This window comes from Garra rufa, chromosome 14, assembly GCF_049309525.1.
Source record: "Garra rufa chromosome 14, GarRuf1.0, whole genome shotgun sequence".
NCBI lineage: Eukaryota > Metazoa > Chordata > Actinopteri > Cypriniformes > Cyprinidae > Garra > Garra rufa.
In genome coordinates this window covers 34,868,726-34,885,359 of record NC_133374.1, presented here as the reverse complement: position 1 = coordinate 34,885,359, position 16,634 = coordinate 34,868,726, and the positions used below count along the sequence as shown (strand labels likewise).

General features: G+C 35.6%; 2 protein-coding genes across 2 annotated transcripts; both read left to right on the top strand.

Moving 5' to 3' along the window:
* Window positions 1-208: 208 nt before the first annotated feature.
* dmac2 (distal membrane arm assembly component 2) lies at window positions 209-4,271 on the top strand. Its single transcript, XM_073818464.1, has 6 exons — window positions 209-300; window positions 1,119-1,312; window positions 1,563-1,643; window positions 2,655-2,794; window positions 3,613-3,775; window positions 3,901-4,271. Exons 1-6 carry the CDS (start codon window positions 283-285, stop codon window positions 4,097-4,099), a joined length of 795 nt encoding a protein of 264 aa, XP_073674565.1. The 5' UTR covers window positions 209-282; the 3' UTR covers window positions 4,100-4,271.
* A 916-nt stretch (window positions 4,272-5,187) lies between these two features.
* On the top strand, window positions 5,188-16,628 carry sirt2 (sirtuin 2 (silent mating type information regulation 2, homolog) 2 (S. cerevisiae)). Its single transcript, XM_073817533.1, has 16 exons — window positions 5,188-5,324; window positions 5,479-5,525; window positions 6,130-6,181; window positions 6,267-6,377; window positions 7,027-7,068; window positions 8,831-8,937; window positions 9,023-9,079; window positions 9,458-9,526; window positions 9,612-9,741; window positions 9,846-9,905; window positions 10,232-10,287; window positions 10,372-10,448; window positions 12,606-12,657; window positions 13,578-13,645; window positions 13,976-14,042; window positions 14,152-16,628. Exons 1-16 carry the CDS (start codon window positions 5,315-5,317, stop codon window positions 14,284-14,286), a joined length of 1,140 nt encoding a protein of 379 aa, XP_073673634.1. The 5' UTR covers window positions 5,188-5,314; the 3' UTR covers window positions 14,287-16,628.
* Window positions 16,629-16,634: the final 6 nt, after the last annotated feature.

Below are 16,634 nucleotides of genomic sequence, written 5' to 3'. Positions count from 1 at the left end.
TATGACACCGATCTATCTAATATAGATCAATGGCTCCGGTTGGAAACAAACTATACACAAATGTTTCGAAAGCGCCAATTACCGGCTGTATCCAAAATCACCCTCTTCTACGCTTATATTGTACACTGTTTAAGAGGACAACCATTTATAGTGGTGTCAGAAATCATAGTTTTATCGAGGGCACTTATATGATTTCATAATGCGCCCCAAAAAAACGACTGTACAACCGCTTAGAGCTCTTAGGTTTGTCCTTTTCCAGCTCCCATAGAAGAAAAAACAAACATGGCAGCCTCCTTGTTGGTGAGTTCAACTGTCCTGCTTTCATAAATATAGCTTATTATGATTAAATTGCAGCTGTCGTTTTTCCTTCACAGTGAACGCAACAGTTTTACATCACAATTGGCACTTGTGTAAAAAGTAGCAACATGAACCATGTTTTTAGATATGTGTCAGGGTAATATCAAGGTGTTTTAGACCTGATACCGTGGTATATTCTGTGGAGTATCATGAAAATACGCCGGTGGTGCGCAATTCATTGAATTCATATTGTTAATCGAATTTGATCTGATATAGAAAATAGGATACGGAACTAAATGAATAAAAATTAAGTGGATTTCAAAGTAATAATTGTGGCAGGTCTCATATTTAGAACGATTAATTTGTTATTATTAAAAAGCCACATATTATCAAACAAAATGTTATTTTCAGAAATATGGTGTTATATGCATTGTTTGAAATGTCACCCATAGAAATGAATTCAATTTATATTCCAACTCATGAACTGAAAGGGAGCTAATTGTTCGAAAACTCTTGTCATGCCATGAAACATGAAAATGGCAGTCGTTCCTTCCTGGACAAATAATGTGAACACATGGGAAATTGGTAATATTTTTATGAAGGTGTTTAACCACTATTTGCTTTAATACAGCAGCCTTAAAATAGTTTCATACAACTTTCTGTAATAGTCTCCAGTTAAATCAAAGATGTTGGATGAGCGAATCGACCTCTCACTCTTTTCTACAGCCTATTCTACACTGTTATACAACCTAGAGAGAATAGACAATGAAAAGATGAATAAAAGATTATCACATAATTTTTTGTATTTTCTCTTTCAAAAGTCCCAAGCCATGAAAAGATGTTCAGCACACACCTGTGCTGCTGCTGCTGTCAGGAGGGCTTTGAGTTCAGGTGCTGCCACTCCATCTGTCTTCAGCAGGTTCCTATTAAAACTCAGTCATTACTTCTATGATGTGGAGAGCATTTTGAATTGGAACGACTTGGTGAGGTCACAAAGAGTCATTCAAAAAAACAAGTAAGTGTCAGTGCATGTGTTCTCAGATGTGTTGATTTGTTTTGTCATATTGCTGTATGGGTATTACACTGTAAAAAAAAAAAAAAAAAGACTATAAGTGGCTCTGCTTACTAACAACTAATATATTAAGATTGCCTGTGACAAGAAACTTTTTGTGTCTGGATGGTGTGGTGTCCTGTCCTGTTAATGTCATTTTTATTTGTTTATTTTTACTGAAATGTTGAGGTCTTTTGTTTTTTCATTTATATAGGTATTATGATTATGCACAGAAGAATTTTGGGAATAATATAGCAGGAGCCTATTATATTCTGACTCTCAGAGGGAGCTTCAGGTAAGGGTCAATGATCTGAGCCCATTTTTTATGTCTTATTCATTTGTTTGTTTATATTTGTTGATTTATTTAAAAAAATCTAAATGAAATGTATACATTCATTAAAATAAAACACCTTTTAAGGCTGAACCTGTTTTAAATGATGAATTAAAATGAATTGAGGTCAGAAATGTCAGTGATAAACTATATCTATATATATATATATATATATATATATATATATATATATATATATATATATATATATATATATATACAAATCCTAATGTTTAAGAATATAATGATATTCTGGATTGTGTTTTTCTAGTTCTAACGAAGAGGTGTCCCAATACTTTTGTCCATATAGTGTATGTACAAGTGACTGGTGTAGTTTTTGGCTCAAGGTCTGCATTTAAAGTCACACCAGAGGTGTTCAGCTAAGATAAGGACTTTGCTTTCCGCAGACCAGTCAAGTTCTTCCGCACTGACTGAATCAATCATTTCTTTTTTTAACCTTGCCCTTTACACAAATGCATTTTTATGTTAGAATTGAAGAGGGTTCTGTCAAACCAAAATCCCCTAGAATATCATTATATTAAGATTTGTACTCATGGAAATGACTAAATTAGTCAAACCTGTTCATTAGAAGGGGGTGTCCCAATACTTTTGGCAATATAGTGTATATAATGTCCTGACGTCATAATAAGGGAAAAAAATTGTACAAAAGAAAACCTAAAGTACTTTGGCTTAATGTTTTATTATTATATCTTGGGGGGGGGGGGGCTTAATTGATTATTAATATTTGAAAAATGTTTGTTTGCCAAATCATCTGGTGCAACCAACATTGATAAAAAACAAAGCAGAAAATAATATCATAGAGAGGACCCTTGCAAACTGTGTTTTTCAAGTCAACAAGTCCCTAAAATAGTGATGGTATTAAAACCATACAAAACTAACATGAATATATTGCCAAAAGGGTGCAAGTGGACATTGTTAAAATGTCTTCATTGTGTAATGCTTGTGTCTTTATAGATTTGCTGGCCAGTCTGAATGGTTTCGTCCAGACTCTAGTGGAAAATTCAGCTATGACTTCATGAGCACACCTGACTCACAAATTGAGGAAATGGATCTGAGTGGCACCCTTATAAACCATTATGGACTTGAAAATCTTGGTAATTAACTTGTTTTATATAAATATACACATGCTTCTCCAGGTGTCTAAGCCTTTGACCGGTCAAGTATGTCCTTATTTGTATTTTCCACCAAGACAAATTAGGTTCTCATTTCCATCTCGGCTGTCAACTCGTTTTGTAAATTCCAAACCAAACCCATACAAAGTTGTTTTTCTGTGGCCATTCTATGGATTCCTGTTCTAAAATTCTGAGATACACTGCAAAAAAATGCTTTTCTTACTTTCCAGCCAAAATATCTAAAAAAAAATTCTTAGACCAGGAAGGATTTTCTAGACAAGTAAAAATGATTGTCTTGTTTTTAGAAAAACAAGCCAAATAATCTGTCAATGGGGTAAGAAAAATAATCTTGTTTTCTGTTTAAAATAAGATTTTTTTTTCTTACCCCATTGGCAAATTATTTAACTTGTTCTAAGCAAAAACTCACTTAATTTTGACTTGTTTTTTCTGAAAACAAGACAATAATTTTTACTCATCTAGAAAATCCTTCTTGATTTAAGAATTTTTAGATATTTTTGGCTGGAAACAACACAAAAAATCTAAGTAAGAAAAGCATTTTTTGCAGTGTATGAGTGATGTATACACCTTATTCTACCACCCAATAAGCCATCCCTCCTGGCCTATTGCTTATGGGAGCGCAAGATGACAGTGGCTATTTCTGGTACATTTTGGCTTAATTTTTTTGGTCTATATGTAGAACATGTAAGGGCTGTTATTCCTGTTATTCAATTATAACAGGAAACAAAACATATAATTAATAAGTGATCTCATGTTGCTTACACAAAACTCTCTCTTATCAGTGAAACAGAGTAAACTTCAGACACTCTGTCTGCGAGGATGTCCTGAAGTAGATGACTGGTTCCTTGCATGTCTTCATAACTTTGGAGAAAGTCTGGTGGAGTTAGACCTGTCCCACTGCTCTCGTATCACTGTGGGAGGCCTTGCTGCATTACAGAACCTCAGGTAAGTTTAAACAGTCTACACTTGTGTCTTATGCTTATATGCATGTGTGCATTATCTAGGCTAGCTCAACATTTTTTGAAAAACTCATATTCTCTGTTACTTGTTTTTTCATCTTAAATCCTCAGAAAGCTACAGCGGCTAGACATTTCCGGACTGCCACGGCTGCAGAATCCAGGCCTGGTACGAATTCTATTGGAGGAAATGCTGCCGCACTGCCAGGTCATTGGAGTTGAATACGAGCAGGGCATGATCCAGCCAGACAGCCAAGAGCAAACAGAAGACCATCATGAAGCTTCCACAAACATTGGACATAGACATCTATAAACTATGGTGCTGCTGACAGTGGATATTCACTAGTATTGTTCATTACAATGCCCAGTCATGTTGTTTTAAGTGATGTACATGTATAGTCTGTTTTTCTTTTACTATGTAAAATACGTGTATTTGATCAAATGCATTGTATTTTGAGACAGACACAATAAATATTCAAGTTTAATATGCAAGTTGAGAACTTACATAAATATGATTTATTAAATAAAAACGAAACTATTTAAAAAAAAAAATGGGTGACAGGTGCCAAATCTGATTAGTCAGAGTAAATCCTGTAATCCTTTTTATGGAGGTGTGAGGATATTAGTTCTAAGTGTTAGAAAGACTGAGGCACATACGGGAAAGGTGGATGAAGAAATCTGACTTAGTACGGTAATGTTTTTATTTTGTTAAAGTAAACAATTTCATTTTAATCTGAAAAGAAAAATAACGGTTTCTGACACTGTTGCATGAACATTGTCTTGAAAGACATGTTTGGTACAAAAAGTGTTTCTACCCGGAAGATTTGATACACAAAGTGCAGAGAAATATTCCGTAGAAATAATAAGGAATTGTGTGTAATGGCAATTTTCAGGAAAATCCGAAATGGGTGGGCATTAGAGGCCCGGAAGATGTCTCTTGTTGGTCAGGTACGATACTCTTCCTGGGTTTTTTTTTTTTTACATATAGTTCAATTCTTATCAAAAGGCTGTGTCATTAACAGTGTTTAACTGTGTCATTCAAGTGTAAATAATGTAAGACCGCCACTTAAGCAGCACAGATGACATTATCTGCCATGCTTGTTACTTTTCTCATCGCTGCAAGGAAGGACCAATCACAGTTGTTTGTAATAGCTGGAAACATGTTTTTTAAAGAACAATTTTATAGACAATGCAACAGCGGATTTTTATTTGTATGTCAGGTAGTAGTCCTTTACATGGATACATTTAAATGAATATACGATTAAGAGTATACATTTCTCCTGTAAAATAAAAATCGTCCTGAGATTTGAATGCGACTCAACGGAGTATTCGACTCTCTGAGCCTATATTGCGCCCTCTTTAGGAACAAACTGTATGTCCAATATGAACGTTTACCACATATCAACATTAGCCTCCCAATGAAATTATAGCGACGCGAACAAACAATTGTCCCTTTAATAAACAACAGTTCTGTCATCTCTTAACTTTATGTGTTTTGGAACTTTTAGTACTGCTTTAAAGCGGATAGATGTCTGAAGGTAATATTATGATTTTGCCTTTGTTTATATGGGTGTTATCAGAAACATTTAGCCTTTAGCACAAGAGAAAGCTAATTCTGTATTGGAAGTTTTTCCACTGTTTATGTGACAGATATTAGCACACAGCATTGTGACGTGTTATTGTGTCCTGTAGAGGTTTCTAAAAGGGCAGAAGAGGAGGCTGACACACCAGATCTCGAGGTAAATAAAGATACATTTGTGAGTTAACTTTACGAGATGCACATACATATATAGATATAAACATTACACGTAAGATATGTGCATAACATCAGACACACATGACACGTCAAACAACACGTTCATTAGACTTATCATGGACAGGTACCGTAGTAATACCATGTATTTTGGCGCTTGTACAAAGCTAATACTGTACCATGTTGTTTTGGGTTTTTTTTTTTTTTTGGACTTGGACCTTGGACCATGGAAGTGGCATATGGTACTCTATGTATTTATCAAAATACCATGCCAATACCATTTGACTTAAAAAAAATGGTGATTAAATTTTAAAATAACAATAGAAAAGTGCATATTAATACAATTATTTAATAAAAGTGCTTTAACCTGTGCCAATAATTTTGAAAAGGCCAAATTTCAGCCAATATATTAGCTTTTTCTAAAGTTTTTCCCCCTCAACTGCATTTTTATTTTATTTCCACAAAACATACATATAGGAAACAAATATGTGAACATGAGATAAGACAATGTAAATGTAAATGTAGTAAACCTCCACCATGTTCAGCACAGTAAGCAATAAAAGTATTATTTTTGTTACGCTTTTCTACAGGGTCAGTCTGACGACAGCAGTGACGAGGGCAACGCTTCAGGAGACACTGAGAGTATGTGTCAAATAGTCGGTCTTAAGGTACATTTACAGAAATCATATGATCCTAGCTAAAGCTAGATATGTTTTTTTTTTCCCAGTGGATTTCCTACGCAGTCTCTTCTCACGAACTCTTGGCCTGAGTCCTGGAGAGAAAGTCTTGGATGAGCTGACCCTGGATGGGGTCGCCCGCTATATCTTGAGTGGCAAATGTGAGTGAACTTCTCAGATGTTCTGATCAGAACTTTTTCCAAGCACATTTTACCAATTCTAAACCACATTAGTCCTAATAACCACTATTACTTTTGTATTTAATCATTTATAATTGATAAATAATTTTCGATGAAGACTGGAAGTGAAAAACGCTTTATATTCAGGTATGCATAATTAAAACCAAAAAAGAGACTAACCTCAAACTAAATAGTCAAAAAATATTAAATGCCCATGAAAAGGATGCAATACTAGAATTAGTAAAGTTAAGGCATGATCATTGGGCACCGAAGTGCTCAATGGGTCAGCATGGTCAGACAAAAAAATACAAGACTCTTGAAGAACCAGCATCACACCCTCTTGTACCACTATTTGAAGAATTTATCTTCCAGAATCTGGCAGTAAGTTTTGGGAGTTCATTTTTAGTCATTTTTAATCTCCTATCCTGAAAGCCTGTCTTGCAGAGATGGACTAAAAATAAAGCATCAGAACTTACTGCCAGATTCTGGAACATAAATCCTTGATAAATAACTTTTTTTTTTAATCAGTAAAATGTGTTTGGAAAAAAATATATGATCATAATATAATAACTTGCACAATAATTAACAATAATTATGCATGCACTGTAGATGTATTTGTCTGTCTCTACAGGCAAGAGCATTATCTGTATGGTTGGAGCTGGAATATCTACATGTAAGTAAATCGCTTACAATAAAATGCAGTTTCCTTAAATTAAGCACGTTATTTTTTGAAAACATACATTCACAGAGCAGTATACAGTATCTCACAAAAGTGAGTACACCCCTCACATTTCAGCAACCATTTTAGTATATTTTCTAAAGGGACAATACTATAGAAATGAAACTTGGATATATTTCAGAGTAGTCAATGTGAAGCTTGTATAGCAGTATAGATTTTTTTCCCCTGAAAATTACTCAACATACAGCCATTATTGTCAAAATAGCTGGCAACAAAAGTGAGTACACCCTAAGTGAACTTTGTTATTTGGCACTGCCTTAATCACCCTGGGCATGGAATTGACCAGAGCTGCTTAGGTTGTTGCTGGGATCCTCTTCCACTCCTCACCGAGCTGCTGGACGTTAGACACATGGTGCTTCTCCACCTTCCGCTTGAGGATGCCCCACAGGTGCTTAATAGGGTTCAGTTCTGGAGACATACTTGGCCACCCCATCACCTTCACCTTCAGCTTCCTCAGCAAGGCAGTTGTCATCTTTGTGTTGTTTTTTGGGATCATTATCATATTGGAAAACTGCTTTTCGGCCTAGTTTCCGGAGGGAAGGCATCATGTTTTGCTTTAGAATGTACAGTACATAATGGAATCCATGTTTCCCTCAATGAACTGTAGCTCCCCAGTACCAGCAGCACTCATGCAGCCCCAGACCATGATGCTACCACCCCCATGCTTGACTGTAGGCAAGACACAATTTTTTTTGGTACTCCTCACCAGGGCATCGCTACACATGCTGGACACCATCTGAGCCAAACAAGTTTATCTTATAGTCTCATCAGACCACAGGACATGGTTCCAGTAATTCATGCTCTTGGACTGGTTGTCTTCAGCAAATTGTTTGCGGGCTTTCTTGTGAGCCAGCTTCAGTTGAGGCTTCCTTCTGGGATGCAAACTGACATGTTGCTGTGTGCGGAGTATGGTCTGAGCACTGACAAGCTTACCTTCTACTTCTGCAACCTTTAAAGCAATGCTGGCAGCACTCATGCATCTGTTTTTTGAAGCCAGGTTCTGCACCTAATGCACAAAATGCAACTTTGTTGATCGATTGCAAGGCCTGTTCTAAATGGAACCCATCTTGGAAAACCTCTGTATGACCCTGACCACTGTAGTGTAACTCGGTTTCAGGGTGTTACTGAACCTCTAATAGCCTTGGCCATCTTTGTGGAGAGCAACAATTCTAATTCTCTAATCCTCAGGGAGTTTGTTGCCATGAAATGCCATGTTGAACATCCAGTGGTCAGTATGAGAGAATTGTACTTAAGCACCTAATTTTAACTGTTCTAATACAAGATACACAACTTTGTATGGTCCTGTCAAGCAGACAAAAACGTAAACATGATGAATAGGATGTGTGGCTTTGCATGGTTAAACAACATACTGCTGTTATCACTTAGGATGTACTCTCTTTTGTTTCCAGCTATTTTGACAATAATGGCTGTATATAATGGCTGTATGTATATTTTCAGGAGACACTAAATCTATACTGCTATACAAGCTGCACATTGACTAATATATAAGTTTCATTTCTATAGTCCCTTGAAAAGATATACTAAAATGGTTGCTAAAATGTGAGTGGTGTACTCACTTTTGTGAGATACTGTATATATGTGGTCCTGACTATTATTATTTTTATTGTTATATGGCTTTAATTTGTAATTATTGTTTCATATGTTCAAATTAACCTGTAGTCTTTTCCTCATTTAGCTGCTGGAATCCCAGATTTCCGCTCTCCTGGCACTGGTCTATATGCCAATTTGCAGAAGTACAATCTGCCTTACCCAGAGGCTATCTTTCAGATTGACTATTTCAAGGTCTGTTCAATCTGTAGAAAAGCTACAGTCTCAATATTTGTCATCTAAGAGGACAAAAGCCAAATTTGTCTTTCTTTCTTTCCAGAAACATCCAGAGCCCTTTTTTGCTCTAGCTAGAGAACTCTACCCAGGACAGTTTAAGGTAATTTATGAATCTTTTCTGACATACATGGATTACCAATGAAATTTTGTTAGAAATTAAGTCAAACCTGAACCTTTTTCATATCTTCTTTTGTCATGAATTGTTTAATTCCTGCAAATGAAAAAATCTGTTGATCCTAGCCCAAAATTGCAACATCAGAAATCAACATCTAATGTGTAATTAATTTGCAAAGTATTACGAAAAATGCATATTTAATGAAATGCTGGCAAACCTTGTTATTTCACATTACATTGTTACTTATTTCACAGATATTACATGCTCTTCTTTGTTGTGTCATGATTTTGATAAGGCACCGCATACAAATAATGACACATGTAATACTGTGTTTGTCTGTTACACGCTCTTTGCTTTCTTCAGCCCACAGTGTGTCACTATTTCATGAAGATGCTGAAGGACAAAGGTCTACTGGCGCGTTGTTACTCTCAGGTAGTAGAGTGTTTTTTATGCTATTATTGAAAAAGTAATAATTGTATATGTATTATATAATACATAATTGTTGTTATTTTTTAAGAATATCGATACTTTAGAGAGAGTTGCAGGTCTGGAAGGAGAGGACCTGATTGAAGCTCATGGTACATTTCACACCTCTCACTGTGTGAGCTTCCTCTGTCGTAAGGAATACTCCATGGACTGGATGAAAAGTACAGTATTGAACGCTGAAATTTCTTTGTGGTTTCTGTTTTTAGTTTTAAACGAGATGTGGGAATATAGTTAACTTCTCACATTTCATGTTTTCTACTCACAGCTAAAATTTTCTCTGAAGATATTCCAAAGTGTGATTCCTGTGGGAGCCTGGTAAAACCTGGTAAGAGAAATTATTTCTATGAATAAGAATAATATATCATAATAATATATATTCAAATTTGAATTAGTAATTTGAATAATTTTTGGCTTCAAGATCTAGTTCACCCAAAAAATGATGTCATTTCAGAGCTGTATGATTTTCTTTCTTCCATGAAACACAAAGCAGAACCTCAGATTCTAAAATATACAATAAAAAAAAGTCAATACAGGCTATATGTGATCATTCCTAGTCTTCTAAAACCACATAAGCTGAGTCCAAAATGCATTGCTTTCATTGGTGACTAGCCTCTACTTCTATTATGGGATGTATTTCTTCTCCTTTTTTAGATATTGTGTTTTTTGGGGAGAATCTGCCTGCCCGATTCTTTGCTTCCATGAAAATGGTGAGGATTCAGCTTATCTGTTAAGGTCAAAGTTCCTTTCCATTCTGTCCACATTCTCACATATCATCCTACCCTTTACCACAGGACTTTCCTCGATGTGACCTTCTTATCATAATGGGCACATCCCTGCAGGTTCAACCATTTGCGTCACTAGTCAACAGGTAAGATTTTTACTCATACCTTTAGACATTCTTTGGGCCCCGCTAATTTTTTAGATTATTTCACATTTTCTGTGCTGATTCTAGAAGAAATGCTATAAAATCGATGTAAAAAAAAAATTACCTTTTACTTTTTTTACTCATTGAGCTATATATAACATACAGTCGTGAAAAAGTTAGGACACCCTATTGAATTCCATGCTTTTCCCTATCAGGACATTATAAAAAAAATCTGGTCCTTGGCTGGTCTTAAAACCTCAGATGAACAACAACACATGACAAATTGCACTGTTAACTTACTGTTAACATTGGATATAAGAGGGTAAATAACAGTCAAGCACTGCTAATCAAATACCTTTGATTAACTGATCATCAGCAAGTCTGAGTGCCTCTATAAAAGCATAAACATTTGGCAGTTTGCTGGTCTGGAGCCTTCAGGTGTGTGTTAACACAATGGCAAAGAGTTAAGACATCAGCAATCATCTTAGAGAAGCAATTGTTGCTTCTATCAATCTGAGAAGAGTAATACAGCCATTTCCAAACAATTTGAAGTTTATTCACGAGTGGAAGCCATTTAAAACAGACACCTCTCCTTCCAGGAGTGGACATCCCAGAATATTCACCCCAAGATCAGACCGTGTAATGCTCAGAGAAATGGCAGACAACCCAAGAACTACACCTCAGACTCTACAGGCCTCAGATAACATATTAAATGATAAAGTTCATGACCATTAGAAAAATATGGAAGAAAAATGGCATGTTTGGAAGGCTTGGCAGAAGAAAGCCTCTTCTATCTAAAAAAAACAAACAAAAAAACATGGCAGCACAGTTTAGGTCAGGAAAGTCACGTCTGAAAGAACCGTAAATCTTCTAGAACAATGTCCTTTGAACAGACGAGACGGAAGTGGCAATGTTTGGCCATAATGCACAGTGCCAAGTTTGGTAAAACCTAAAGAGCATATCAGCACAAACACTGCATACCAAAAGACAAGCATACTTTAGGAGGGCTGATATTTTTGGGCTTGTTTTGTAGCCACAGGACCTGGGCACTTCACATTGAGTCGACCATGAACTCCTCTGTATAAAGTATTCCAGAGTCAAATGTGAGGGCATCTGTCTGACAGCTAAAGTTGGGCCAAAATTGGGTCATACAACAGGACAATGATCTTAAGCACATCAGCAAATCTACAACAGAATGGCTGAAAAGAAAAGAATCAAGGTGCTGCAATAGCCCAGTCAAAGTCCAGAGCTCATCCTGACTCAAATGCTGTGGTGAGAGCTGTGCATAAGCAAACGCCCACACACCTCAATAAACTGGAGCAACGTTGAAAAGAAAAGTGGTCCAAAATTTCTCCAGAACAATGTAAGAGACTGATAAAGTAAAAGTGGATGTACAGGCAATTGACTCATAGGGTGTCCTAACTTTGTCACACATGGCCTTTTCCTCTTGGCTGTATTTTTCTTAAATAAATAATGAAACTGTGTGATGTGATATGTCATGTCATGTGATGATGTTTATCTGAGGATTTATTTTCCAAATTTTAAGACCTGCCAAGGACCAAATCATTTTTTATTATGTCCTGATACAGAAAACCATGGAATTCAATTGGGTTTCCTAACTTTTTCACATGACTGTATATCGCAATGAATATGCATTTGTTATAAATGGCCTAAAAATGTTTTTTAATTAGAGGAACCGTCATTTTGATCAAATGTACACCGATGCCAAGTAGATTCTATATGACTGCATCATGTGTATAACTCATGTAAAATAAAAATGCAGCTAAAATCATGTTCTACACACTTTTTTTTTACTAAAGAGACAATAATATTGTCTCTTTGAAACGTAAATGAATTGTTGACTCAGTGTTGTGAAATGATTTCCACAAATGAATCAAACTTCACAACCCCCTTATTGGCAGTCAAAATATATGCTATTAAAGCAGCATGATGGCACAAGGACTGGTCTACTGGCAATATATGTAGCAGCCCAGCTGAATTACTGTGCATTAAATAAAAATGAAAATGATGTTGGTTCATTTTATTTTTCCAGCAAATAGTATTGAATGAAGGACACAAAATATGTTTGCATGTGATTATGAGGCATCTGTAATGTCAAGTTATTTTATATCACTGACTCATCCATTTTCTCATCTGCAGAGTTTCAAATAGCTGTCCTAGACTGCTAATCAATATGGAGAAAACCGGACAGGTCTGTAATTGAATAAATGTACACTGCCATTCAAATGGAAATGGAAATTTGGGAAGTATTTTTTTTCTCATGCTTTCTTATGTTAAGTTTCTTATGCACATCAAGGCTGCATTTATTTAATCCACAAAGTCCACTAAAAACTGTCATATTGTGAAATATTGTTTAAATGTGAAATAACAGTTTTGTAATGTAACTTATTCCTGTGATGCAAAGCTGAATTTTCAGCATAATTACTTCAGTCTTCAGTGTCACATGATCTTTCAGAAACCATTTATTTTTTAATCATTTATTATCAGTGTTGAAAACAGTTGTGCTGCTTAATATTTTGTTGGAACCTGTGATACTTTTTTTAGGATTCTTTAATAAATAATAAGTTAAAATAAATATTTTGTAACACTATAATTAAAAAATGTGTGGTCAGTAAATTTTTATTCTTTCATTTTTTTTATAAAGAAAGTGTTAAATTTATAAAAAGTGATAGCAAAGACTTATATTGTTAGAAAAGAATTCTATTGAATAAATGCTGTTCTTTTAAAATGTTTAATTCATCAGAGAATCCTGAAAAAAGAATCACAGGTTCCAAAAAAAATATTAAGCAGCACAACTGTTTCCAATATTGGTTAAAAAGAAAGTAATAAATCGGCATATTAGAATGATTTCTAAAGGATCATGTGACGCTTTAAGACTGGAGGTAACAGCTGATGAAAATTCACCTTTGCATCACAGGAATAAATTACAGTAAAATACAGTTTTGGTTTTTTTTTTTTTTTGTCAGGTAAATGCAGCTTTGATGAGCATAAAAGAATTCTTTAAGAATTTTACTGATCCCAAACCTTTGAACAGCAGTGTATAATTATTATAAACAGTAATAAAACAAATACATTTTAGTTACAATTTTGCATTTTTTCTTTCTCAAACAGACAGAATTTGGCATGGGGCTATTAGGTTTTGGAGGAGGGATGGATTTTGATTCAGACAAAGCCTACAGGTGAGACCTCTTAGTATTGTCATGTTAAACAGTTTGGTTTTTTGAGGCCTATTCACAGGCATTGTAAATCTCTGAAAAAGAACACCTAAACTATTCAAACTGATCCTGACATGATACTGATTTTAAGTAGATGGCACAAATCACTCGAAATTGTGCCATTTGTGTCCCAATGACTTACTATTTACTGTATATAACAGTTAACACAGAATAAATTGTTCAATAATTTATGACAAATTTCTGTCAATAATTTTCAGTCTATATAATGTACCATAAGTGAATAACATGTTCAAAATTAAAAAGACAGTATTGATTTTTATTAATTGTTCACAGAGATGTGGCTCACCTGAGCACCTGTGATGACGGCTGCATGGCTCTCGCCGAGCTGCTGGGCTGGAAAGTAAATACAGGCATATTCACACACAGATCTGAGATTTCATTTAAATCTGTAATATTTTTCCTTTTTTGAACTATGTTTGTTGCGTGAATTGTCACCACTCTTGTTTCAGGCAGAGCTGGAAGAAATGGTGAAGCGTGAACATGCTTTAATTGACAACAAAGATGCCAAAAAGAAAGACAAGGAATCCAGTCAGAGCTCCAGAGACACTGGGGCAGAGGCTGGAAAGAGTGACAAGATAGAATGACCAGTCAGACCATGAAGAAGGTTTCCATGGCAGCCCTAATAGATCTATGTAATTCACTCCACTTCTCAAAGCCAAGTCTGGCCTTCTCGAGTCTATTGTCGATCATGTCTTTCTGTTTCTCTGAGCTGCTGTGTCTCTCATATGCCTGTAATAGCAGTATAGAAATAGAAATAGTACAGACACAGAGCTCAAACAGGAACAGTGAGACAGACAGACAGTAAACACTCTCGCAGAAACACGGTGTTATGCTTTGGCCATGAGACGGCTTTGATTAAAAATTGTTTGTAAAACAATTATGAAAAACGTTGCTATAAAATGTCATGTTTTAAAGCTGATAAGCTACGCTTTATCACATAAGATCTCATTTTATCCTGAATAAAACAAAAGAGAACTCAAATTTTCATTACTGTAATGCACCTCATTTTCATAATTGTGATTTTCTTTAAATTATTAATTTAAATTTCAGTTTGTACAAGTACTTTCTTAAGTGTAAGTCCTTTGTTCTTACACTACAGTAATGAAAATTGCACTTTTTGCATTATGATAATAAAAAATTACAAGATAGGTCTGCTTAATCCCAGGTTTCATGAGATTACCCATAATACTAATGATGGTATATACTCTTCTATATGAACTTGTCAGTAAGATTCTGTTCTTTGTGCAATCATTTGTAGATTTAAGTACAGTATCTCACAAAAGTAAGTACACCCCTCACATTTCAGCAACCTTTTTTTTTATATCTTCTCAAGGGATAATACTATTCCATTCAGAACAGGTCTGCAACGAAGGTCGATAAACAAAGTTGAGTACTTGTTCTGTGCATCAGGTGCAGACCCTGGCTTCAAAAAACAGATCCATGAGTGCTGTCAGCTTTGCTTTAAATGTTGAAGAAGTAGAAGGACAGCTTGTCAATGCTCAGACCATATGCTGCACACTGCAACTAGTCGGTTTGCATGGGTGTCGTCCCAGAAGGAAGCCTCATCTGAAGCTGGCTCACAAGAAAGCCCAAAAACAGTTTTCTGAAGACAACTTGTCCAAGAGCATGAATTACTGGAACCATGTCCTGTGGTCTGATGAGACTTGATAAGATAAACTTGTTTGGCTCAGATGGTGTCCAGCATGTGTGGCGATGCCCTGGTGAGGAGTACCAAGAAAATTGTGTCTTGCCTACAGTCAAGCATGGGGGTGGTAGCATCATGGTCTGGGGCTGCATGAGTGCTGCTGGTACTGGAGAGCTACAGTTCATTGAGGGAAACATGGATTTCATTATGTACTGTACATTCTGATGCAGAACATGATGCCTTCCCTCCAGAAACTAGGCCGAACGGCAGTTTTCCAATATGATAATGATCCCAAACACACCACAAAGATGAAGGTGAAGGTGATGGGGTGGCCAAGTATATCTCCAGACCTGAACCCTATTGAGCACTTGTGGGGCATCCTCAAGCATAAGTTGGAGAAGCACCATGTGTCTAATGTCCAGCAGCTCCGTGAAGAGTGGAAGAGGATCCCGGCAACAACCTGAGCAGCTCTGATCAACACCATGCCCAGGATGATTAAAGCAGTGCCAGATAACAATCATGCTAGCACAACATATTGACACTTTGGACAAATTCACTTAGGGTGTACTCACTTTTGTTGCCAGCTATTTTGACAATATTGGCTGTATGTTGAGTAATTTTCAGGGGACAATAAATCTATACTGCTATACAAGCTGCACATTGACTACTCTAAAATATATCCAAGTTACATTTCTATAGTATTATAGAGAGAAGATAAATGGTTGCTGAAATGTCAGGGGTGTGCTCACTTTTGTGAGATACTGTATAATGTTGTATTTTTAAAAGGGTTAATGAATGTTTCTGTTTAATAATTATTAATGATCTCTGCATTATATTAACTATTCTAATACATTTTTGATGTTTATTCATTCTATGTTGCTTATCTTTGGTTCGGAATGACATTTACGCCTATGGCTCAATTGTGTAAGAGGAAGTTGGCCTAACAGTGTTTTACAACATTACAAAATATGATATCTGATTGAGCCCAATGCAACCTTATGTGAGGAAACCAGAATGAAAGATGAAACCTTCAAGAGTTTTGTACTGTATGTATGCATGTGGTGTCATTTTGTCAAAAGGCATTAAAATAGTTAAAATTAACATTTTAACTATTAAAATAGGCAAACTATTAACCTTAGTGTATTGTTTTGTCATTAGGGTGACAAATGAGTGTATTAATTTGCTTACTTGATGCTTTGAAGATAAATTATGTCCTTAATATTTTTATTGTGTAGTCAGCAATAAGCAGATATATATTAATAAAGCATGACCTCTAATTTTTATTGC

Excerpts from the sequence above, each read along its gene's own strand:
- dmac2 (XM_073818464.1), top strand. Across the intron at positions 1,313-1,562 it reads AGAGTCATTCAAAAAAACAA|GTATTATGATTATGCACAGA; the intron begins GTAAGTGTCAGT and ends TCATTTATATAG. Across the intron at positions 3,776-3,900 it reads GCTGCATTACAGAACCTCAG|AAAGCTACAGCGGCTAGACA; the intron begins GTAAGTTTAAAC and ends TTAAATCCTCAG.
- sirt2 (XM_073817533.1), top strand. Across the intron at positions 8,938-9,022 it reads TTCAGATTGACTATTTCAAG|AAACATCCAGAGCCCTTTTT; the intron begins GTCTGTTCAATC and ends CTTTCTTTCCAG. Across the intron at positions 9,080-9,457 it reads TCTACCCAGGACAGTTTAAG|CCCACAGTGTGTCACTATTT; the intron begins GTAATTTATGAA and ends TGCTTTCTTCAG.